The sequence below is a fragment of the Typopeltis vanoorti genome, chromosome 14 (assembly GCF_054136105.1).
Source record: "Typopeltis vanoorti isolate ZY-2024b chromosome 14, IOZ_Tvanoo_1.0, whole genome shotgun sequence".
Taxonomy (NCBI): Eukaryota; Metazoa; Arthropoda; class Arachnida; order Uropygi; family Thelyphonidae; genus Typopeltis; species Typopeltis vanoorti.
Genome location: NC_143562.1, coordinates 100,306,906 through 100,332,850, shown reverse-complemented (window position 1 = coordinate 100,332,850; position 25,945 = coordinate 100,306,906). Strand labels below are relative to the sequence as shown.

General features: G+C 36.9%; 1 protein-coding gene across 1 annotated transcript in view; it reads right to left on the bottom strand.

The window, feature by feature from the left end:
* Window positions 1–25,945, bottom strand: part of LOC150099804 (sodium channel protein para-like) — a 1,646,355-nt gene that overhangs the window by 1,347,383 nt on the left and 273,027 nt on the right. Inside the window, exon 7 of the mRNA XM_090403494.1 lies at window positions 17,249–17,452. Coding sequence (XP_090259620.1) covers window positions 17,249–17,452 — 204 coding nt within the window. The remainder of the gene's footprint in view (window positions 1–17,248; window positions 17,453–25,945) is intronic.

The following is a 25,945-nucleotide window of genomic DNA, read 5'->3' as shown; positions in this document are numbered from 1 at the left end:
ACCTCTCCTTCTTCTATCCACCAAACTCTGCAGTCCACATTCCCTCAGCCGATCCTCATAACCAAAATTGTACAGTCCTGAAGCCATCTTTGTCATCTGTCTTTGTTCCCTTTCCACAGTTAATTTATCCCCTTTAAATCCTGGGGACCAAATCTGAGAACAATAGTCTAAGTGTGGTCTGATCAGAGACTGATACAACAGAATGATAACCCTTTTATCTCTGCAGGTCAGTGTCCTCCTCATAATTGCAGCAATCCTCTGTGTTACCATCACCACCTTTGCAAGATGTCCCCTAAATTTCAGGTTTTTATCAATCATCAATCCCAGATCTCTTGTCTCCCCTACTTCCTCCAGTATAACTCCTCCCATAGAGTATGCAACATCCCATCGATGTTTCCCAAACCTCAAGACAAGACCTTACATTTTGCTGCATTAAACAGGTAACCCCATTCATTTACCCATCTATCTGGCTTATTCAAATCCTCTTGGAAGGCTACCACATCTGCAGTATTACTAATAACCCTTCCTAGCTTCGCATCATCTGCAAACAACTGGATATCCCCTTGCAATCCACTGGCAATGTCAATGCTGATGTTAATTCTTTTCAGGAAGATTTGAATAGACTTTTAACTTGGGCAAAAGTGTAAGGTTGTAGTTTTAATATTAATAAGTGCAAGGTATTGCATTTTGGAATGCAGAAATATAAAGATGTGTACTACATTGATGGTGCTGTACTGCAGAAAGTGGATGACATTTGATACTTGGGAGTGATGGTTGAGAGTAGAGTTAAGTTTAGACAGTAATATTGGAAGTGTTCCAAGGACTACACATTGTAGTGCTGTATTTAAAGGAACTCTAACATGTAAGGATAAGGATGTTGTTATGCCACTGTATAAAACAATGGTCAGACCACACTTGGACTATTGTGCTTAGATTGGATTACTAGTTTTGAATATGACACCAAAACATTAGAGAGGGTCCCAAAGATGAGTGACTAAGACAATATCAGGACTTTTGGAATGATGGCTATGGAAAGAGGTTGAAGAAATGCAGATTGCAAAGTTTTGTGGTTAGGAAGAAAACACCTTCAACTGAAAACACTCATATAAGGATTCCCCTCATCACCATGAGAATCGAACCCATGTCTTTTCCAATCAAAGGGCGCAATGTTCCGCTATTCTTCCAACTGCGCTACGGCAGCTACAAGTTAGTGAGGGCATTTATCGGATTAATGCAGAGTATTATAAAAAGACAAGAGAGAGGGGTAGAACCACAGGCCATCCCTGTAAGTTATGTAGGACTGTGGTGAAGAGGGGTGTGAGGAATAGATTTTTACATTGAGCATTGTCAGTGAATGGACTGCATTAACACAATGTGTTGTTAATGTAATGAATCTTAAGCATTTTAAGATTCATTATGATAGATATGTTGTCTGTTAAATGAACCTTGATGAGTCTGCCAACTCCATGGAGGGCATAATAATCATTATCTATATTATCAAATCCACATACCAATTTATGTCTCTCTCTCATATCACTCCTCCTGCACCTATTTGATAGATTCTGCAAACCACAGTTAATTCAATCTGTTCATGTGTCAGCATACCAACGTTCTGAAATCATTGTAGCTCTTCCCCTTTGAACCTCTTTTAATGTTTCTTTATTGCCCTTAAAGCCTGGAGACCCAAATCTCTACATGGTAGTCCAAATGGAATGTCTTGTATAATGGCCTTAAACTTATTTGTGAAGACCTACTAATGTTATTTTCATTATTTCACTGCAATCCTGTGTGTGTGTGTGTGTGTGTGTGTGTGTGTGTGTGTGTGTGTGTGTGTGTGTGTGTGTGTGTGTGTGTGTGTGTGTGTGTGTGTGTGTGTGTGTGTGTGTGCAGATTTCACTGTGTTCAATATGTACATTTCAGCATCTCTTGAAGTGCATTTCCACTAATATTATTATTATTATCCTAAAACCCCATGGAGTCAATTATGCCCTTTTTCATACAGACAGCTCATTATATCTTGCTCTAAACACATTCAGATTCTCTGCATACACCATATTCTCAGGCAAGGCATTCCAATCTGTTATTAGAAATGAGGTGTCAAATCACCCTCCACTTGGTGAGAGTGACCATGAAGTGAATACCTAGGTGGTTGCCAGCAGTGTGAAGACTTCTATGAGGAAAACATATATGTGGAACTACAGGGCTAGTGATTATGATTAGCTCAGGAGACAGACTGCTGGTGCAGTGGAATGAGGAGTTGGCTGGAAAGGAGATTAATGCTGCTTGGGTGATATTCAAGAACTATCTAGTAGAAGCACTGGCTAAATGTATTCCAAGAGTCAGAAGGTTAAATAAGTAGGTGTGAAATGGATGAATGAGAGATTAAGCATGCAATACAGAGAAAAAAGGTTATGGAGGCAACATAAGAGTGGTAATAATCGATTCCATGAGAAATACAAACAACAGGTAAGGAAGGTGACTTGGTTGGTATAGGTAGCAAAAGTTCAGTGAGCAGCAGTTAGCTAATGAAACCAAAAAAAAAATCCCAGGAAGTTATTTCAATATGTAGCCAGCAAAAACAAGAATGATTATGGAAGGATGACAATGAAACAAAATGGTAAAAGAACAACTGCTGCAGAGGATATAGTTGAGATATTTAATGAGCAGTTCAGAAAGACAATGGCCTTTCATTCTTGTGAATGTGACATCATGGAGAGTGTGAGAGCAGTCGATGATGATGATGAAGAGAGACTGATTATAACTGAGCAAGAAATGCAGAATTGAGCAAACTTGATGTTAATAAGACTGTGGGATGTGATAATATATCCCCATGTATTTTGAAGGAATGTACCAGAAAGTTAGCATCTGCTTTGAGTAATATTTTTTTTAATATGAGTCTTGCACTGTGTCAAGTTCCAAAGGAGTGGAAGGAAGACAAGATGGTTCTGATTCATAAGGGAAGTGGCAGAACTCAAGCATCATATTATAGGCTTGTGTGTCAGTTGTTGCAGTTAAACTGACAGAGAGGCTAGTGGGAATCAGGATCCAGAATTAGGCTGGCAACAATGGTATTATCTTTGATGGATGGCACGGATTTAAAAAGGGAGATCATGTTTTAGTAATCTACTAACTTATTTCAATAAGGTGATGGCTTCATTGAACAAAGGAGGTGTATGTAGAGTAGTGTACTTAGATTTTGCAAAGGCTTTTGATAGATTTTCACATGATAAGATAAGTCTTCGAAAAAAAAAAAAAAGAACACTTCCCTCATCCCTCAAGCAGACTATATATACACCATGAAACAAAAAAGTAACAGGATAACCACAGTAATAAACTTTAATGAAATCACAGATAGTACTGAAAATAACAGAAAATCATCAGTGTGTGAACAAACAATTCAAAGAACACAAATAAAAGGTAAAAAGGAGAGTTGTACAATATGTGTCCTTGCACGATGAGTCTTCAGACTCCTTGGAGGTGTCACGAATAATAATAAATAATAATAAAAAATCGGTTTACATCTTCTGTAGATGGTAACAAAAGAGAAATCTTGTAAATAGGAAAATATCTATGATTAAGGTGAAACTTCTTTAAAATTCTAACAATAGATTCAGAGAAGCCAAAAATATAAGGGGTTGAAACCCTACCATCTATCAAAGAATCCTTAAGTGTTGGAACACGTGAGTCAATTATCCATTGGATTTGATGAGTTGCAACCATTTAATTCCATTACAGTTTTGGTAGTGAGAAGTCCTTGTTATAAGCCTGAGGGAGAGGAGCAAACATTATGTGCTCTATTAATTAATGACTAAATAAGACCATTTTTGGGAGGCAAGACGGTGAAGATATCTGCCACTAAGGCAGGTTTCCAATAAACACTTGTGGACTAAGTATGAATGTACTAGTGCAGTGGTGTGAATACGAAGGATGTCCAAAAATGGAAGACTGCCAACATTTTCTTTTTTCATGGTGAATTGAATGTACAGGTGAAGGCTACTGATCTAATATAGGAAGGTGCAAGTTCATTTTCAGAATGAGGTCGAACAGCAAAATCATCATCAATATAATGAAACCAAAAAAGAGGATAGAAATTGAATGGATGAAAACATCATCTTCTAGATGGTTCAAAAAATAGTTTGCCAATGGTGGAAACAGATGACTACCTATGATCGTGCCTTCAGTCTGTTTACAGATCTTGTTTTTTCAGCTGAAATATCCTGACTGTATAAAAAATTCAAAATCCTCACATCAGGAGGGAAATCTGTATGTAGAAAACTAATATTATCAGATAACAAAATATGGGTAAATAGAGAAACAATGTGAAAACAGTGTTTTTGGTCTTGTATTTGAATGATCTTGATTTTTTTCAAGAACATGTGTGGAATTCTTGATGAATTATCTAGATTGTCGAATATAGGCAATTAATGGAAGTGAAAGAAGTGTAACTTCTTCAAAGTATTTTTATCCTAGCTAACAACTTCATCATGGAGATTATTTAATTCTCTAATCATTTTTGGTAGGGGTATAACTAATTTCTTGCTAGGTGGAGGTATCCTGTAGAAGGTCTATCTTCTTCTCATAGTTGGCCCCATCCATTACCACTACAGCTTCTCCATTATTCACTTTAGAAATAGGTATATGGTTCTCTTTTTTAATGAAAGCAGCATAGGGAATTCAACAGTAGCTTCCCCCACCCCATCACTAGTTTTAGTAGTGTTTTAAATATATTTTTTTCTAGTATGGTGCAATTGTTTTTAATTAAACAAATTCTGTATTTATCTTGTATACCTGGTTATTTGAATTGCTTTTTGTTCCCATACACTGATGACGTACTGTTATCTTCAGTATGAAATATCTGTGCTTTCATTACAGTTTATTGCTGTGGTTATCTTCCCTAAAAGGTAAAGTTTTGAAAATTCCAATTTTTTGCTGTGAAGTGGCATGTAAGCATTGCCTGTGTGTTGTAGAGGGAGGGGGGCTCCCAACAGATCGAGTATGCAAAGGACAGAGCCATTTGCCTTGTAACTAAGTTGTTCAAGAAGAATGTTCTATTCTGGAAGTGGTAATTCTTGTCTCCATTAACAGTGGATTTTAAAAATGCTTTAGATAATGCTAGCTTGAGCTGGTAAAACACAAGATTGTAAATACTTAACTAAATTAAGTATTGTAAATAGTTAATTTAGTTATTAAACTGGTTATTTCATTCCTGTCTCTACAAGATTTATTCCAGAAATTTCAATGTGTTCAGATGTCCATTGAGATATTATTATATTATCATGCATGCTTGTCCACGGAGTCAACAGACTCATCCAGAAGAGGGGGTGAGACCTACTACATCACTAAATACCTACATCTCTCCCTGAACAAATTTACTGAAGATGCACTTTCAACATTCAGTGGAAAGGAGGCCCTAATTATTATATGGCAAACACTAAACAGCATTTGAAAAATATATGTCATACTTCATTTTGAACTCATTCACCAACAGATACTTCATGATAGACTGTCAACTTATTCCATGCATTTATCACTCTCCAAGCAAAATATCAAGTCCTCCTCACAACCTTGCTGACCACATTCTTTTCAAGTTCCAGGGATGACTCCTGGTTCCTTTCCCATACATACATACATACTAGATCTGAACTGAAAAATTTTCTCTGTCTCAATCCAATCTGTCTCAATATTATATAAAAACCTTTCAGTAATTTGCATCTCTCTAACATATAAACACTGCTCGGAAAGAAGCCAACTGACATCATAGTGTGAGGAACAAATAGCCATGGTATCCACCTTAATAAGATGTAGGCCCTCCTTTCACTGCAATGTCTGTGGGGTTGAAATCAGGACACTGTATAGGCCCGTCAAGTGTGGTGACATTTGTGTGCATAAGCCACACAGTTACAGAAGCAGCCTTATGACATGGTGCATTGACTTGCTTGAAGAGACAATTGGCCAGTTCTGTAGAAATGCCACAAAGTAGAAAGCATTGCACTGTCCAGAATATTCAGATACCACTCAGAGTTTAATGTTCATGGCACCACAAACAGATGTCCAAGGCCATACCAGGAAAAACAAGACTATACCATCACAATGCCACCTCCAAATTTCATAGTGTGGTTATGCACTCTAGTAAGAGATGTTCACTGAACATCTGCCACACCCACACCTGTTATCTGCTTGGAAGAGGAAGTAATATGATTCATTGCTCCATAACAGAGCTTTGCAAACATCCACATCTCACTGCACATACACCACTAAAGATCATACTGCATGTTGGTTTGGGTATTAGGTGCTTGCATGTTGTGGTCCTATAGGAAAGCTCATGTTTTGAGCCTTAGTTCTAAATGCTTTTATACAGATTCATGTTCAGTCAATGCTCATAACTCCACATTCAGCATGTTGGCATGAATGGCAGTTACATGGCACGATGCACCTTGAAACATAGGGGTGTCCATTGACTTCTTTCCAAGCAGTGTGTGTATTTCTAAACATACACTAGGAGAAGAACCTAAAGAATCTGAACCTCATATGCTTCTAATTTATTCAGCTGCTAGGAATGAATCTCAGTTTTTCCTCCAACTACCATGAGCTTCAAAATTTGATTCTATATACTATAAAATTCCCTTACCAACTTGTTTCTATTATATCTCCACTCATCCATCTATTTCTCAGATTCTTAAGGCCATATTCCCTCAATCTCTCTCTCCTCATATACAAATTTCATAGAAAAGATATCTTGGTTACCATCCACTGGATCTTTTCAATTGTCTCTCCATCTTTGCTAAACTGAGGTGACCTCATCTGATCATAATAGTTCAGATGTGGCATTATCCAAGTCCTTTACAGTGAGAGAATAACTTCCTTTTTTATTACAAATTAGTGTTCTTTTCAACATCACAGTTATCCAATATAATGAATAATCAATCCATATTAGGAATGTGGCCATTGAACTTCAACTTTTTCTCTCTCTACCATCAAACCCTAGTATCTCTGGCTTGCTTAAATTACTACCATTTCCTGGGAATTACTGCAGTGAGTAATTCTATGGGCTAGTGTTAATAAATTTAAAGCTTGCAGTGTCCTTAATGCATATATGTGTGCGTATATATATATATATATATATATATATATATATATATATATATTATTGATATAATTTTTTTTCAAATTAAACAACTAGAACAGAAACCAATATTATGGTTTCTGTTCTAAACAATGAAACATTCTCGAACTACACATAAATTATATAGAGTATCATGATCTAATTACATTAAGGTTCTAGTAAAAAATAACTTGAAGAAAGATTCTTTATGAAAAAATTAATAAATAAAAGCAAATTATAAATAAATAAAAAATTAAAGAAACTCGTGAATTTCAAATTAATGCAGTAGAAACTGTGTTAGATGGAGAGTGTTCAATTTGTGAATATGGAATGAATTTGAAAGGAAGTTAGAATGGTTCAAAGCTGACACGATGCATTTGAATGAATTTGGTGTTGGTTATTTGGAATATCTTGTTGTTTAATAAGAGTGTTGAATCCATACAAAATTAGAACCACTAAGAGTCAGAGAAAGAGGTTGAGAAGCAGGTTATAAAAAGAAGAGGACGTGATTATAGGAGAACAAAGTGATGCACTGCAAAATGGTGAGGATCATAAGAATATAAATGAAAATCAGAGTCAGGATAAGGGAAGCAGGGAAAGTCAGAACAAAGAGAGAAGTGCACTACTTCAGAGAGAGCAAACAGAAATTGTGTTGATGGGATGGCCTTGAAGAGTGGAGAATGGTTATGCTTATATATTAATGTATGGAATATCAGAAATATAGGGGCAGAGTTTGTAGCATTCACCGAATCAGTATACTCAAAGATAATTGGAATACATGAAACTTGGTTGACTGAGGATGATTATTTTCTGAAAGTATTGGAAGATGAAGACAGGAAGGGGAGTATTGCAAACGGTAGCAGGGGAATTGTTCCCTTTAAGAGTCGAAGTGGAAAATAGTAATATGTGCAAAGATCTGAAGCTGCTTGGTGTGAAGTTGAGATCAATAGAATAGTATATCTAATAGGATGCTGTTATAGACCAGGTGGAGGGTATTGATTGTGAAATGTTTACACAAATTAGTTGGGCAAGTAAAAGGTTCCTAATGGAAGATTTTAATTATAAAAATATGGATGGGAAAGAATATAGTGTATAGTAATAAAAAGAGTGAATTTGTTGAGTTTAGAATCGGCATTAGATTTGGTGAAAGTGATCATGAAGTATTGGCATGGAAGGTAGTCAAACAAGAAAAAAGTCTATATGTGGATCTATAAGGTGGGTTATTAGTTGGGCAAGTAAAAGGTTCCTAATGGAAGATTTTGATTATAAAAATATGGATGGGAAAGAATATAGTGTATAGTAATAAAAAGAGTGAATTTGTTGAGTTTAGAATCGGCATTAGATTTGGTGAAAGTGATCATGAAGTATTGGCATGGAAGGTAGTCAAACAAGAAAAAAGTCTATATGTGGATCTATAAGGTGGGTTGATGAGTTCTGTGGAAAAGATGTTGATAGTGCATATGAAATGATAAGGCAGTATCTAACAAAAGCAATGTATAACTGTATACCAATAGTTAAGTGAATAAATAGTGAGATGGATGAACACAGAAATCAAAGAAAGCAGTGTTACAAAAAGAAGTTGTTATGGAGGAAGTACAAAACAGTTTGCAGTGATCAGATGCATGAAGAATATAAAGTGCAGGAGAGAAAAGTAGAAAACATGTTTAAAAAAGAAAAGTAGAATATGAGAGGAGGTCAAAGCTAATCCAAGGGAATTTTTCTGCTAAGTGGGGAAGAGGGGAAAGTAATTATAGAAGATTGAGAGTATGGCAGCAGCGTCACCATAGTGGAATTATTTAATGAACACTTCATGAGTGTATATCATAGTGACGTAAATGATGCTGTGCAACATGTAGAAGGGAGGCAAGAATTAGGAGAATTAAAGGTGAAAGTATCACAGGTATATCAAGCATTGCTCAGGATAGCCGTTAATAATAAGGCTATCCTGAGCAATGCTTGATATAATAATGGGAATGGATGACTTATCAAGTCTTTTTAATAATAATAATGGGAATGGATGACTTATCAAGTCTTTTTAAAGAATGTGCAAAAGAGTTAGTCATGCCCTTATTTTGGATATTTAATGAGAGTCATGCAGCAAGTAAGGTTCCTAAGGTGTGGAAAGAAGGCAAAATAATACTTCTCCACAAACATAGTTTCAGAACGGTTCCCTATTATTATGTACCAGTCTGTATATCTACACTGTAATCAAAGTGTAGGAAAAATTAGTTAGAAATAGAATACAGGGTTGATAAATATAAGATTCTTTATGATAGTCAGCATGGGTTTATAAAGATGCAGTCTTCTTTTAGCAATGTATTTAGGTTTTATGATAAGGTGACGAATGTGTGGGATAAGGGAGAATCATGTATAGTGATAATAAATTTAGTTTAATCCTTTATCCAAGTGTGAGCAAACAAAGTTTTCACCTGAAAATATCTTCAGGACTGTAGCAAGGTGGTGCAACTGTTGGCAACTTGGTGCAAAGGTGGACCAAGTTCTCATCACTCCTTGTCTCAGTATCTCCCACCATAATAAGGTGGTACACCAGTTGGCAACTCCTATAGGTAAATATGACATCTCTATTGCATCTGCCTTAGTGTCACCACCTCTGGGTCTGCCTCCCACTGACGAGACCTCAATAAAAGTCAAAACCAGTCTGAGTAGTGGTCCTTCCCTCAATGCATAGCATAATAAAATTAGTTTAATCCTTTATCCAAGTGTGAGCAAACAAAGTTTGCGCCTGAAGTATCTTCAGGACTAGGGTAAGGTGATACACACCAGGGCAACTCGTTGTAAAGGTGGAGAAAGCTACCAACACTCCTATCGGAGGAGATACTGAGATAGGAGTGTTGGTAGCTTTCTCCACCTTTACAACGAGTTGCCCTGGTGTGTATCACCTTACCCTAGTCCTGAAGATACTTCAGGCGCAAACTTTGTTTGCTCACACTTGGATAAAGGATTAAACTAATTTTATTATACTCTAACCAAGTGAAAAAATAAACTTTCAACATCAATGCATAGCAGTATACATGTCCGCAAGGACGTGTGCTTTGCATGGTGGGAGATACTGAGACAAGGAATGATGAGACTTGGTCCACCTTTGCACCGCGTTGCACCACCTTGCTGCAGTCCTGAAGATATTTTCAGGCACAAACTTTGTTTGATCACACTTGGATAAAGGATTAAACTAAATTTATTATAGTCTAACCAAGTGCAAAATAAATTTCCAACATGTATAGTGATATTCTTCCATTTTGCCAAAGTATTCAATAGATTACCACATTAGTTAGTGTACGAGCTACAGATGATAGGAATAGATAATACACTGGTTAGATGGATTGGAGATTTGACTCTCTGAACAATACCAGCAAGTTGTGTATGATGCAGCTGTGTCTCAGAAAATGAAGCTGACTAGTGACATGGCTCAGGGTTCCGTTCTTCAGACCCTACTGTTTAACTTGTTTCCTACTGTTTAACTTGTTTGTTAATGATATTTCATGTGGATTGACTGGAGATCTTCAAATGTTTGAGATGATGTGATGTTAGGTATAGAATTATCAGTAGTAGTAGTGCTGATGTTAATTATCTACAGGAAGATTTGAATAGACTTTTAGCTTGCACAAATAAGTGGGGGTTGCAGTTTTAATGTTAATAAATAAAAGGTGTTACACTTTGGGATAAAAAGATTTAAGTGGGAGTGGAAGTGGACTGAAGTCCTGAGGGCACATCACACGTTGCAAAGACTGTACATCGTTTTGCTGCTATAACCAGTGGCACACCCGGGGGGGGGGTCCCTGGCCCCTCCAAAAGAAAAAGGGAAAAAACACTAGGAAATTTTCCAAAAATCTCATCATCACCATCATCAAATTCCTGCCATGTACCCTCAAGGGGTGTACAGGATATGACAGTACTACATGAAAAAATTACATCATTACTAACTTCCTATCTACAATTTTCCTCCAAATCAGTCTGTTACTTGTCAAGACTCCAACATTATCAGATCTTATATTTCTATCGTCTAAGGCACTTTGTACCGTATCAATCCACCTATATCTTGGTCTTCCTCTGGGTCGTTTTCCTGCCAACCTGGCAGAGAACACTTGTTTTGCTAATCTTTCCTCTCCCATTCTATTTAAGTGACCATACCATCTGAGATTAGCTCTGCTAACGCATTCCTGGATGCTGACAATGTCAAGTTCTTTCCTAATATCCTCATTTTTAATATGATATTGCCATTGATGCCATCTGTTCACGCCTCTAATCTTTCTCAGGACTCTCATATCTGCGGTCTCTAGTCTTTGGTCAAGTGTTTTACTTCTGACCTAGCTCTCAGATCCATAAGTTAAAATTGGTTTGAACACAGTCTTGTATACAGCTAATTTAGTGTTCCGACTAATTTCTTTCTTATTCTATATGAATTTATTCAATTGACTTCCCACGATACCAGCTTTGCTGATTCTGTTGTCTATTTCTATATTTAGTTTACCATCTTCAGTAAAAATTGTGCCTAAGTAGCTGAAATGTTTTACTTGTTCCACAGGTTCTCCATTCACAATACAGTTGACATTTTCAATGATTCTGCCTATTTTCATTGTCTTTGTCTTTTTATTGCTGACCTTCATACCATATCTATTACAACAGCTATTCAATTTAGTGAGAGAATCTTGCAGACTTGTAGCGGATTTATTTAGAAGTATAACATCATCCGCATAAAGCAAAGAGCTGACATTAACATCTCCAATTTTGATATCAGGTTTAATACCACATTCCTTCATAATGTGATCCATATAGATAATGAATAACAGAGGGGATAATGTACATCCTTGTCTCACACCAGATTTAACATTAAACCATCTTCCTGTACTTCCTTCAATTCTAACTGCTGACTCACAACTCAAATAAAGACTAAGTATTGCTTGATATAATGAACCATTGACACCATATAACTGCAGCGTATTGAATAGCTTCTCTCTTGGCACCTTGTCATATGCCTTTTCCAAATCGACAAAACTTAAATACAGATCTTTGTTATATTCCCATGCTTTCTCGACTATTTGTTGTAAAGTGAAGATCTGATCCTGACAGCCTCTATTTGGCCTGAATCCAGCTTGTTCTTCACCAAGCTTTTCTTCCACAATTCTTCTCAACCGTTTCTCAAGTATACTTGCATAGATCTTGCCAGGAACACTCAGTAGGGAAATACCTCTGTAATTCTCACATTCAGTTTTATTTCCCTTTTTATATATGGGTACTATGAGAGCTCTACTCCAATCATCGGGAATTCGTCCCTCTGTCCAGGCTTTCTGAACTATGCAGTGCAGCCACTGTAAGACTCTTATACCACCATACTTCAGCATTTCTGGTCGAATATCATCTACTCCTGCTGCCTTTCCACATTTCATTTCAAGCCTTTGATGGCTTTTTCTACTTCAAGTATGGATATGTATTCCTGACTGCATGCCTGGTCAGTGTTTTTTATCACTGTGCTGTCATCACTGCATGTTTCATTTAGCAGTTTTTCAAAGTAATTACTCCATACTTCAAGGATATCTTTTTCTCCTGTTTTCATTTCACCTTTATCATCTCTAATTCCTTTTACAGCACTCTTTCCTCCATTCCTAAGCTTCTTCAACAACCTCCAGAATATTTTGCCACCTTCTTGATATTTATTTTCTATATTCTTGCCAAAGTCCTCCCATGACTTTTGTTTAGCTAGTTTTACACACTGTTTAGCTTTCTTACATTTGTCTCTGTATTCTGTAGGAGTAAAAGCTGACTTATTTGCCAGGAACTTTTGATATGCTTTCTTCTTTTCCTTCACTGCCTCTTTAACTTCCTGTGTCCACCAGGGAGTTCTGATTTTTTTATCTTTGCACACAACCTCACCACATGCCTCTCTGGCAGAATCAATCAATGTTTCCTTCAGAGTTTGCCACTGAATCTCCAAGGTTTGATTCCTGTTCTCAAACTCTTTCATTTTTTCTTCAATAATCTTTGTGTATTTTAGTCTACAGCTCACATCTGAGGCTGCTCAACTTTTATTCACTTTAAAACTTTCTTACATGTTATTCTTTTCAATATTAAATTCAATTTTATCCTGCTCAAGACTAAATAGTGATCACTTCCAATTTCAAATCCTCTGTACACTCTGGTGTCCTGCACCAGGGAGAAAACATCACTATCAACAATAAGGTAGTCAATGAGACTTTTCTTATTCCTAGCCTCTTCTCTCCATGTGAATTTGTGCACATTTTTATGTTGGAACATGGTGTTAGTAATAACCAGTCCATGTCCTGAGCAGAAATCCAACAGATATTTGCCATTATTATTAGCTTTGCTCTTTTCTCCAAATTTTCCCAAAATATTTTTGTATGTCTCACAATCATTTCCTACTCTGCTATTTAGATCCCCAACAAGGACCAACTTTTCATTTTTCATTGTATCAGTTGCTTTTTCTAACGCCTCAAAAAATTCCTCCACTTCTACCTTAGTAGAACCTTCTGTGGGACCATAGGCACAAATAAGTCTCATTGTCCGGTTCCCCATTCTCATATTTGCCCACATTATTCTACTTGAGACTGACTGCCATTCAAGAAGATTAGCCTCGTATTTTGTGTTGAATACTATGGCCACTCCTTCTTTTCCTTGATTGTCATTGCCTGAATATAACATTTTGTATTTATTGCTCAGAAAGATCTCACCAGTTTTGGTCTTTTTTGTTTCAGTCACCCCTATTATGTCGATCTGGTACTTATCTAATTCCTCAGCTAGCTCCATTTCTTTGCCATTCAGGCTTCTTACGTTGATAGTACCGATCTTTAACTCTGGTGATGTTGAGTTGGGGTTTGTTTTCAGATTTGTTCCAGTAGCTGACTTTTCGCTGTTCGCCCTGGTTCCCTGGCGAAAACAACGGGGGCCTCGTTTAACCGGGCGACGCCCCAGCCGGCATGAAATTTTGTCATGTTGTACCATCATTTTTTATTTTCGTTTAACCAATAAGAATACAATTTGGTCGGCTAAATCCCAAATTGCCAGCCCATCCTCGTTCGTTCAGTATCAAAGTAGATACCAAACAGGGTGCACCACGAGAAGGTGAGGATTGGACATTAGGTCAGAAGCCCTGGTCGGTTCTCCGCATTCCTTTAAAGGCTATGTGGAGGTCTCCTCTCAGTTATACAGCTTTGACCCTTAAGCACCCCTTCCAAAAATCTTTTCCTAATTAAAATTCATTTTTTTATTTATGTCGTGTCGTGTCTTCTATTTCTACAGTAAATTAGCAGTTACATGAGGTGGGAATACCCTATAGCACTTGGGAATCACAGCCGCTGTGAATGCAAGGCAAACAAAGTCGTGTTCAGGCAGAATGAGTGCTACTTTGTTTGCCTGAACCGGGCCAGAGGAGATCACGGGTATCATGTATTGGCGATCACTGCAGATAATCAGTCATAGGTCGTATGCAATGTGTAGTATGTATTCTCAAATCATCTATTCAACTTGCCCCCCCCCCCCCCTCCCCAAGATCAAATCCTGATCACCACTGGCTATGACAAATAGTACATTGATATGTAGAGATAAGAAGGTGGTGGTGCATCTATGTAAGGCATTGGTCAGACCACATACGGACTATTGTGCTCAGATTTGGTGACCTAATTTTCATTGTGATGTGGAAACACTAGAGGGTCCAAAGACAAATAACCAAAGCAATACCAAGACTCTAGAGCAGAGGTCGGCAACCGGCAGCCCACGGGCCGCATGTGGCACAAGCGTGCATTTTGGCAGCCCGTAAAAGGTTGACCATACTTACATGACATGTGACCTGTTTGATGAATTATTTAAATAATGCATTTTATAATATGAAAAATAAATTTAAAATAATTTTATACCTAGTCTTCGTGATATCACCCATGCAACTTGGAAATATCAACAAAAGGAAACTTTTGTTGGTATTATTGAAGATTTACATACGGAAGTTTCAACAAGGATTTGTTGATTTTCATAAAAATAACATTGAAATGCGATTATGTTTGAACCCTTTTAATGTTGACATTGAGACGTACCAAGCCAACTACAGACAGAAGTTTTGGAATTACAACAGAATGAAACATTAAAGAACGCATTTTCATTAGAAAATATCCAAAAATTTTATCGATGCTTACCAAAAAAATTTGAAGTATTAATCAGTTTCGCAAAGAAGATGATAGTCGCATTCATTTGCGAATAAGCATTTCTGCCAAGGGTTTTAGAAAAAATAAATTTTCTTCTCGACTGACTGATGAACATTTTGCATGCTTTGATTCGAATATGCACCTCAGGTTATTAAATCGATATAGATAATTTGGCTAAGGGAAAACAATCACAAAAGTCACATTAAGCAGGAAGACACATATTGTGATGCATAACTATATTACTTTGTTTTTACGTAATAATATTTACGTAATAATAATATTCATTGAGTTTTATTTTCATGCTTGTTTCATATCTCTACTTTAAATACTGTATTCTTTTTAAAATTGATATAATAAAAATTGATAACTTAAGTATTTTTTTCACTCACTATTTTCTCTTAATTAACTCTTGCGGCTCAATTATTAAAAATAAATGTTGAATGTGGCCTGCGAGTCTGAAAAGGTTGCTGATACTGCTCTAGAGCACTCTAGAGTGTTTGAGAGAATGTGGATTACAGAGGTTGATGGATAGGAAGAAAAGAGAAGATATGATGGAGACCTTCAAGTTAGTTAAGGGATTCTATCAGATTAATACAGAAGAAATTATAAAATCAGTGGATGTTAAGATGTTATCCCTGGAAGTTGTATGAAGATGTGGTGAAGAAGAGAGCTAGAAGTAGATTATTTTACATGGAGAGTTAGTGAGGGGAATGCATTGCATGAGTGTGTTGTGAGTGCAGGTAGTGTAAATAATTTAAAGCTGATTATGGTAGCCCCTGTTGCTGGTTGAGTGGGACTCCCATGATGAGGCTGTTGAAGTTATGGAGGTTATCAAATAATAATAATAATAAATATAAACAGAAGGGATATATTTTTCTGTTATAATCAAACATCGACTACTACAACAGCTCTTCTTTTCTGAACTGTTTTAATAATTCAATAGTTGTTACATTTCAAGGATTTCAAGACTTTATGAATTGAGCTGGAGCTGGGTTGGAAGGGAGCAAGTTTAGCCTTGAGCAGTATGGAAGAAAATTCAAGTTGGAGTTTATTGGCATGATACCACTTGAGAGGATAGGAGAGTCAATAAAGTCAACAACTGGACTAAGAGGAACAAAAACATTTTTTTATTGATTTCTGGCAGACCATAGAAACCTGGGGATCTACCAAAATGCGTCCTCAATATTTCGACAGTCTATCCTCCCAGTTGATAATGTACTACTCAAGACTAAATCTGACATTAAGCCTTTATGATTACACTTTTTTTTGTTGTTGTTTTTTGCAATCACTATCACTTCCCTGCTAAAAAACATTTACTTCAAGAATCAAATAAAGAGTGATTTATTTCAAGGAGGCCATAAAAAGTGCTTAATAAATGAAAATTTGATCAGCACTTTTTATGGACTTCGTTCTTATGTGGTGCTCAGCTTGAGCATCTTCTACATTAGAAACAACATCCCTGATCATGAATTATGTGACTTCCTGTCAGCAAGCATCAATATTCACCACTTCGTGTTTTTCAGCTTTTGCTCTTTCTATTTGTATAAACTGCAGTGCATTCTGGCTGATTTAATAAGAGGCTTTTGTTATAATATATGAAATATGATCAGACATACAAAAATAAAATATATCACGTAGGAAGAGAGAACACATATAAACATATATGAACATAAGTAGAGAAGTTATACTCAACAGAAGTCACTTATATATATTATCAATATATTCTTATAGTGAGTGATAGACTTGCATTCAAAGCGAGGCTGATATTTATATAAGAATGATAAATATCAGCCATTTTATTAAGATCTGTTACTCGAAGATTCTGTGAGAGTTATAATTTTAATCATCATTATTTTCTCATGTATATCCTCAAGGGATGTGACAGCTGTTTTTTTTTTTTAATGATAATAAATAGTGATAGAACAATTTCAGAAAACTGGCAAAATATATGTACAAAGATCTTTATAAATTTACTAACCTGAGTTATTAATAAATGCAAAATATTCCTCATTGCTAATATTTCCATAATTTTCAGGGACTGAGACACATTTTTGCGTTAGGACACCCATATAAATTTGAAGTCCAAGTAAGGCAAATATTGATAATGAAAAAAGAGTTAAGATAATAACATCCTTCAAATTTTTTACAGATTCTATAACAGCTCCTACAATAGTCTTTAAACCTGTTGAAAAAAAAATAAAGCAAGTTTAGTAATAATAGTCAATCAGAAATTATTATTATTACCACACTTTCATAGAATCAAAAAGATAAAAATACAATGTAGGTGGACCTCACTATCAACAACAATGCTCATCACACCACCATATAATCTCTTTTTTGCTGTTGTTGTTTTTTTTGTTTCTTAGTTCAGAAACCAAAAAGGAGTCCATTTTTAAGGTAATGCACTGCATTGACACCACTTTCTAATAAAAAAAAAAAAATTGCTCCTTGCACCTTTAATCTCAATCTCCTTATACAATTTCCAGAATGTCATATGGTGTCACTGTCACCCATATGATATTCTGTATTGTATCTACAACAGCTGATACAATCTCCCCTTACCAACTTATTTGTCTCAATCATATCACCACCTCTATTCATCCTGTTTCTCTTTCCACTATGATCTGTAGCTGCCATTCCTTCACACTGCCTTAGTCACTCTTCTCTGGAGCTTTTTCAAATTCTCTTTTTTTGTTCTTTTCTCTCTCTCTCTCTCTCTTAAAAAAAAAAAAAAAAAAACTAGATGACCAAATATGTACATAGATCAAAGCTATAACCATTTTATTTCTGCCATAATCTTTTTTGTTATCACAATTTTTGCAATGTAATTCCAAAATCTTTAGTTTCTTGACTATGATCTCAGGTTCCCCATTTCCCTCATTTTCTTCAATACATCCCATCCTTGTTTATTTACCAAATTTCATAAATCTTACACTTAGCTCCAATCATCACTCTACTCAAATCCTTCTTTTGAGTTGCAACATCACCTGTAGCTCTCGTATTAACATCAAGTTCACGTAATTCTTCATATAAATCTTGCTCACTTATTAATGGCTTCTCCTTCGATCAAGCTTTGTATCCAATATTACACTTACCTGCATGAAATACCAAGATGAACTGTTTGATAAATACTTCAACAATATCTTCCAGCATAGTTAACTGTCTGTCATTTCCATCAATCACTTAATCCCATAAGACCCACTGCTAGATAGCCAAACATGCATTTGCTTCACTCTTCCTTTTTCTCACATATTTATACAACTTTCCATAAGACAGGGATTATATTCATCTATTCATATAACTTATGATGTATCCATATAATTTAAAGTGATATATGAAAGTCTCCTTTTTAATGGTATAACAGTGCTAGGCTAGCCTAACTTCAATGTCATAATTCCTTTCTTGTCTCTTAAGCTCGCTGGAGACTCCTTACCTGCAGCTATAGCGAGGGAAGGATTATCCACATTGGCAACCAGACAGTTTCACCCCAACAGTGACGCAGCAAAACAAAGATCCCAACCCTTTGCACCTGGAAGGAAAAGCAAATGGTCTTGAACACAGCAAACAGGTTAGTCAATTTTATATCTTATGCTAATGTATTAACTAAAGGAAATATTATATCTTCCCTGAAAACAATGCACCCACACAGTAGTATATTTGGGGAATCTTGCATCATGAATTAAAGAATAATTAAAACTTCTATAAAATAATACTTTCTCAAAGAGTATTTTCCATGAAAATGGAACTGTGATATTTGTTACAAAAGAATCTCTCTTGAAGAATTTTTGACAAATCACCAAATTCTACTCATAAAAAATATCACTGGTACCTCCCACATAACAGGAACTGCAGAGGTGGACAGAAGAGTGCTACAAAAGGGTGTTGACATTAGCCCTTATCACTTAGATGCAGCTCCAATATCACTTGCACTGACAAAAGTAACAGTATCAAATGTTCGCTGAAATCTCTCATCAAGTTCTTAGAAGAATCCTAACTAAATATAGCTCATGACCAGAAAAATATACACACTATCAGCAGCCACTATAAATCCTGAATTTGTGTGAATCAATAGTTTATAAAGATAAGTACTGATACACTAAACAATTTACTCAAGGTCATCAATACTGTTATAAACACAAGCAAGCAAAATTAAAACTGTCTCTCTCTCTCTCTCTCTCTCTCACATGGAGGTGGTAATTTGAATGTATATTTACAGATCTGGTCACATGACTATGACTATATTGGTGGTAACAAAACATTAGAGAGAGTGCAAAGACAAATAACTAAGACTGCCACAGGACTCTGAAATATTAAGTATGAGGACAGATTGAGGGAATGCAGTCTTCGGAGCTTAGCAGATAGGAAGAGGAGGGGTGATGTAATTGAGACATAAAAGTTGGTGAGAGGAACCTATCAATTAAATACAGGGAAATTATAGCATAGGATAATGGGTGATGCAAGAATGAGATGTAATCTTTGCAAACTGTACAAAAGTCATGAAAATAATGAGGTAAAAAAGAGATTTTTTTTTTTAGTTGGTGATGAACGAGTGGAATGCACTGCCAGAGTGGGTAGTGAGTGCTCCAACATTGAATGTATTCAAAGCAAGAGGTACTTATTGTGGTCTGTGGGTGTTCAACCTCTGGCGATGCATTTTTGGACCCCAAGAAGGCTTGGAAGTAAAACTAAATTTCTACTGGATTCACATCATAGTTCTTCCAAATTTTTTTTGACCATCTCAGACCATCATCTCCTTAAAATACTGCAAGAATCTATCTTAAATGGATTTCCAAAATATGGATTTTGAAGAACCTCATTAACCCACCACATTCCTAAGAAGGAAGTCCACATAGATCTTTAAAACTGGCATCCAATCTCACTAATTATGCTAAATATTGTGCACAGATTTGGTCACTCAGTTTTACGTGGTCACAAGGATTATCTTAGAAAGGATTATTTTAGAGAAGAATCACAAAGGTGATCACTGGTCTTTGGAATGTGGAGAATGAGGACAGATTCAGAGAATGTAAATTTCAAAGCCTTGTGAATAGGAGGAAGGGGGGGGGGTATATGATTGAGACATATAAGCTAGTCAGAAGCTGTTATCAGGTTGACATGGAAGACATTTTTCAAAGAATGGGAGATGGGGTAGAACAAGAGCTCATCCCTGAAAACTGTATAAAGAGGGTGAAAGCAGAGGAGTGAGTACCAGGTTCTTTACATGGAGAGTGGTTGGTGAGTAGAATGCATTGCCCGTGTGTGTTACAAATGTAGACACACTGAATCAGTTTAAGGCATGATTGGATGAGCTTTAGTGCGATGCCGTGTAACTGACTCCATGGAGTTCAGATAATAATAATAATAATAATCATTTACAAAGTAATTGCAAACCAACTGAAGCCCATGCTGCCTGATGTCTCATTGGACACTATCAAAGTTAAATTTGTACCAGGAAGGTCAATACGCAATAATCTACACTTAATGAGAGACCTCATCAAAATCACACACAACTGAAATGAAAACTTAGTACTAATAGACAAAAAGCCACTGAAAACTACAGTGTTTGTCCACCATATCAAGAGAGATTTAACTTCCCCCTTCTTCTTTCTTGATTTTTGTTATGTAATTTAAAAACTCTTTATCCTTCTATATGTATTTTGTAAAATATAAATAGTATGCTGTTTCCTGTTTTTCAAATGTATAGTTTTTACTGTCTAATAAAAAAAATAATAATACCAACAATAATTTTTTTTTGTCTAACTGGCTGAGGTCTGCTCATTTTTCTTATTAAGCATATCCACCTTCTTCTGTGTCTGTGCAGTTAGCCAAGTGGCTATGAGCTTCACAACCATAATGCCTAGGAAAGGAATGCCCTGGATTCGATACTCGTCATTTACATGAGGAGCTTAGGATCATTCTCAGGCATAGCCAAGTTAGCTGGTCTTGGGTGTAGACTGCAAGGTTTTCTCCCCAATTTATCTGGGGTTTTTCCTCTCGCAAGCAGGCAAACTGGCACTGTGAACATACGCATCTACAGACATAGGACACACCAGGAGGCATAGGGCTAGCCCCATTATCCTCAGGACAGATCTGGCAATCCATTAAAAGGGCTTAGAAAAGCTCCGTAATAACAGGCCACTATGCTTAATACAAAAAAGGAAGGAGAGAGGAGGGACATTCTGCAGCTTGCTCTTAATAATCTGCATATAACTAATTTCTGACATTCGCCCACTTCACGCAATTTTCATAATGGAAGACATTATGGAATCTCTCATATGAACCCAGATTTCCTGAATAATTTCACAATTCTTCTGTTATACAGAATGCTATTCAACCTCTGAAATACTGCTAAGCTATCTCTTGAGCTTTCTATAACCATCTGCCTTTCAATTTCATATACATCCTTTCTTCACAGAAGAATTCATATGAATGGCAGCTCTCCCACCTTCAGACAGATATGATACATTATTAACAATAAACTCCCCTTAAGAATACTATGATGAAATTTAATACTCTCAATCCTTGTGTCCTCTGTTATATATTATAGATTTTATTATAGTTGAATTTTCACAGAAATTATTATTATTATTATTATTATTTAGGCCTCCAAGGAGTCAAAAGACTCATCACGGGAGGTCCTTCCTAGGAAACACAAGTCTATCAAGACACAATGTAGGAGGTCCCTCCAAGGAAACACAAAGTTTATCATACCACTCCTTAAACTCATTGACCATTCTTGCTCTCACCACTCTATTAGGCAATGCATTACACAGTTCAGCCACTCTCCATGCAAAGAAACCACTCCTCACCCTCTTGCTCACAGTTTCCTTTCATAACTTCCAGGGATGGCCTCTTGTCATCACTCCTTCATGCTGTTCAACCAAGCAAAAGAACTCCCCAGTGTCAACCCTCTAACCACCTCTCAATATTTTAAAAGTCTATCACCTTTCCTTCTTCTATCCACCAAGCTCTGCAGTCCACATTCCCTCAGCCGATCCTCATAACTAACATTGAACAGTCCTGAAACTGTCTTTGTTATCTGCCTCTATACACTTTCCACAGTTAATTTATCGCCTTCAAATCCTGGGGACCAAATCTGAGAACAATAGTCTAAGTGTAGTCTGATCAGGGTCTTATACAATGGAATGATAACTCTTATTTCTGCAGGTCTGTGTCCTTCTCATTATTGCAGCACTCCTCTGTGTTACCTTCACTACCTTTGCAATATGTCCCTTGAATTTCAGGTTTCTATCAATCATCAATTCCAGAGCTCTTGTCTCCCCTACTTCCTCCAGAATATCTCCTCCAACAGAATATGCAGCATCCCATCGATGTGTCCCAAACCTCAAGACCTTACATTTTGCTGCATTAAACCGATATCCCCCATTCATTTGCTCATCTGTCTAGCTTATTCAAATCCTCTTGCATGACTACCACACCTGCACTATTACTAATAACCATTCCCAGCTTCATATCATCCACAAACAACTGAATATCAACTGCAATCCACTGACAATGTCATTGATATAAAGGTTAAGCAATATAGTTCCCAGCAATAAGACCTGTGGGACCCCACTTGTAACCCCTCTGCCTCCTTGAAACTGCTCCGCCATACACAACTCTCTGATACCTATTGGACAGCCAATCCTGAATCCAGTTGACCAACCTGACATCCAAACCCATATGCTGCAACTTAAATACCAGCTTATCACGTGGCACCCTATCAAATGCCTTCACTAAATCCAAATCCAAGAAAATGGCAGTATATGCCTTTCCCTCATCTACTGCTCTTGTAACTTTATTATAAAGGGCTAGCATATTACTAAAACAAGAGCACCCCCTCACAAATCCATCGTTGACCCTCACAGAAAACATTACCCTCATCTTCCCAATGTTGTATACGGTCCCTAACTAATTTCTCCAAGATCTTAACAGCTACTGATGACAAACAAAGTGGCCTATAATTAGACACTTCCAGTCTGCTACCGCCCTTATGCAATGGCACTATCTTACCTTCCTTCCATTCCCTGGGCACCTTTCCCATAGCCAGATTTTCATCGAAAAGCCAGGTCAAAGGAGCTGTTAGTGCCTTAGCACATTCTCTCAAAACTCGTGGTGACACAGACCTATATTGTTAAAATTCAAAAAAAAAAGTCATCTACTTACCTTCTAGATACTACCTTTTCATCCCAATTATTATTATTATTAATGTTATTCAGCATCTCCATGTAGTCACAAGACTCATCGTGGGAGGCTCATCCTAGAAAACACAGTCTATCATATCACTCATTGAATTTCTTCATCATTCGTGTTCTAGCCCTATTAGGTAATGCATTCCATGATTCAACCACTCTTCACCCTGTTGCTCAGACTTCCTTTCACAACTTCCAGGAAAGGCCATTGTTCCATCAAACGTAAGAACTCTGGTGTCAACCTTGTAACACTGCTGAACAGTTTAAATGTCTCAATCATATGACCTCACCTTCTACCTACGAAATTTTTCAATCACATCCCCTCAAGTCTATCTTCTTAACTAACATAGTGCAGTCCTGATATCATCTTTATTATCTGCCTCTACACTCTTTCTAAGGTTAATTTATTCCCCTGGGGACCACATTTGAACAGAATAGTCCAGATGTGGTCTGATCAGGACTTTATACAATGTAATAACAACTCTAATCTCTGCTGGTAACTGTCCTTCTTAATACTGCAGCAATCCTCTGGATAACCTTCACCTTTGCAATACATTCCCTGAATTTCATGTTCATGTGTTCATAATCAAAATCACCCATAAAGATCCTTCTCCTCTTGTCTCTTAAACTGATTTTTCTATACATTTCTGTGTCATCACTTTCTACATATCCAGGTTCATAGAAACATCATTAAAAATCTCATCTCCCAAAAAAGATAAAATCCTCTAAAATTATAGATATTAGAGGATTTAGAGAATGTTATCTTTCTCTCTCTCTCTCTCTCTCTCACACACACACACACACACACACACACACACACACACACACACACACACACACACACACACACACACACACACACACATTGTTGCTTAATATTAATATTTAAACTATATATCTCTAGAATTTTTTGAATCATTTCTCTTTTGACTATATCTACAAAGCTTAGATTCTATTCCCATCGACTCTAGATTGTTTTCTTCACAAGGGCAAAGCATAAATGAAGACACCAGAACATCTCATTAAGTGTATTTAAAGTAAAATTTCTGATTTTTTTTTTTCTGACAGCATCATTAGTGAGCATTTACAGGAAACCAAAAAACACAAAATGTAAAAGTAGCTACAGTATTTACTTGAATATTATTATTATTACAGGCAACTCCAAGGAGTCGACAGACTCATCAAGGGAGGCCATAACATCATGTCAAGAACAACTATTTGCCTTTGACACAGTATCTATCATACCTCGCCTTAAACTCATTCACGGTTATAGCACCCACAACAGACTCTGGCATCTTATTCCACTCATTTACCACTCTCCAAGTAAAGAACCTAGCTCTAACACCCCAATTAACCACATTTTTGCCCAGCTTCCATGTATGGCTCCTAGTCCTCCCAACACCAGCCCTATTCCCAAAAATATCATCTGGATTTATCTTATAGAAACCCTTTAGTAATTTGAATGTCTCAATCACATCACCCCTTTTTGGCATTTCAACCGATTTTTGCAACCCACAAATCTTCAATCAGTTCTCATAAGGTTCATTCCACAGATCTGCCACCACCTTGGTCACTCGTCTCTGGATCCTCTCCACCTCATCGTCATCAAGAAGAAACCCTGACGCCGATATCTGGGCACAGTAGTCCAGATGGGGTCTTATCAGGGATCGATATAGAGGAACAATAACTTGTTTGTCTCTGCTCGTTAAAGTATTTTTCAGTAACCAAGTGATTTGATGAGCTGATTTTGCCACTTTTGCAATGTGTCCCCTAAACTTCAACTCCCTATCCACCAACACTCCCAAATACCTGGCCTCATCAATCTCCTGGAGTATGGTTCCACCAATGTGATATACTGCTGCTAATCTTTTCACTCCAAAATGCATAACCTTACACTTTGCCACATTAAATTGACATCCATTTTCTCTAGCCCAGTCCTCCAAACTATCCAAATCATCCTGCAAAATTTTGACATCCTGTGCACTCACAATTGCTCTACCCAACTTTGCATCATCAGCAAACAAGTGAACACTTCCTCTCAGATCCTTACCTATATCGATAATGAACAAATTGAAAAGTAGTGGTCCAAGAACAGAACCCTGCGGCACACCACTAGTAACAAGCCATATTTTGGACTCCACTCCTGAATAAACCACTCTCTGGTATCTCTCCATCAACCACCCTCCTATCCATCTCACCAACCCTATATCCATCTCCATCTGCTCCAGTTTACTGATTAGAATTCCATGTGGTATTCTATCAAAGGCCTTGGCAAGGTCCAGTAGAATCACCGAAAACCCATTACCCTTATCCAGCTCAGTCGTTATTGTGTTATAAAACGTGAGCAAATTACTGAGGCATGATCTACCCTTCACAAAACCATGTTGTCCCTCATACAGTATCCCATCTATCCACTCCTGTATTCTTCTCTTGACTAGTTTCTCCAAGACCTTGACAATGATTCCTGATATGCTAATCGGTCG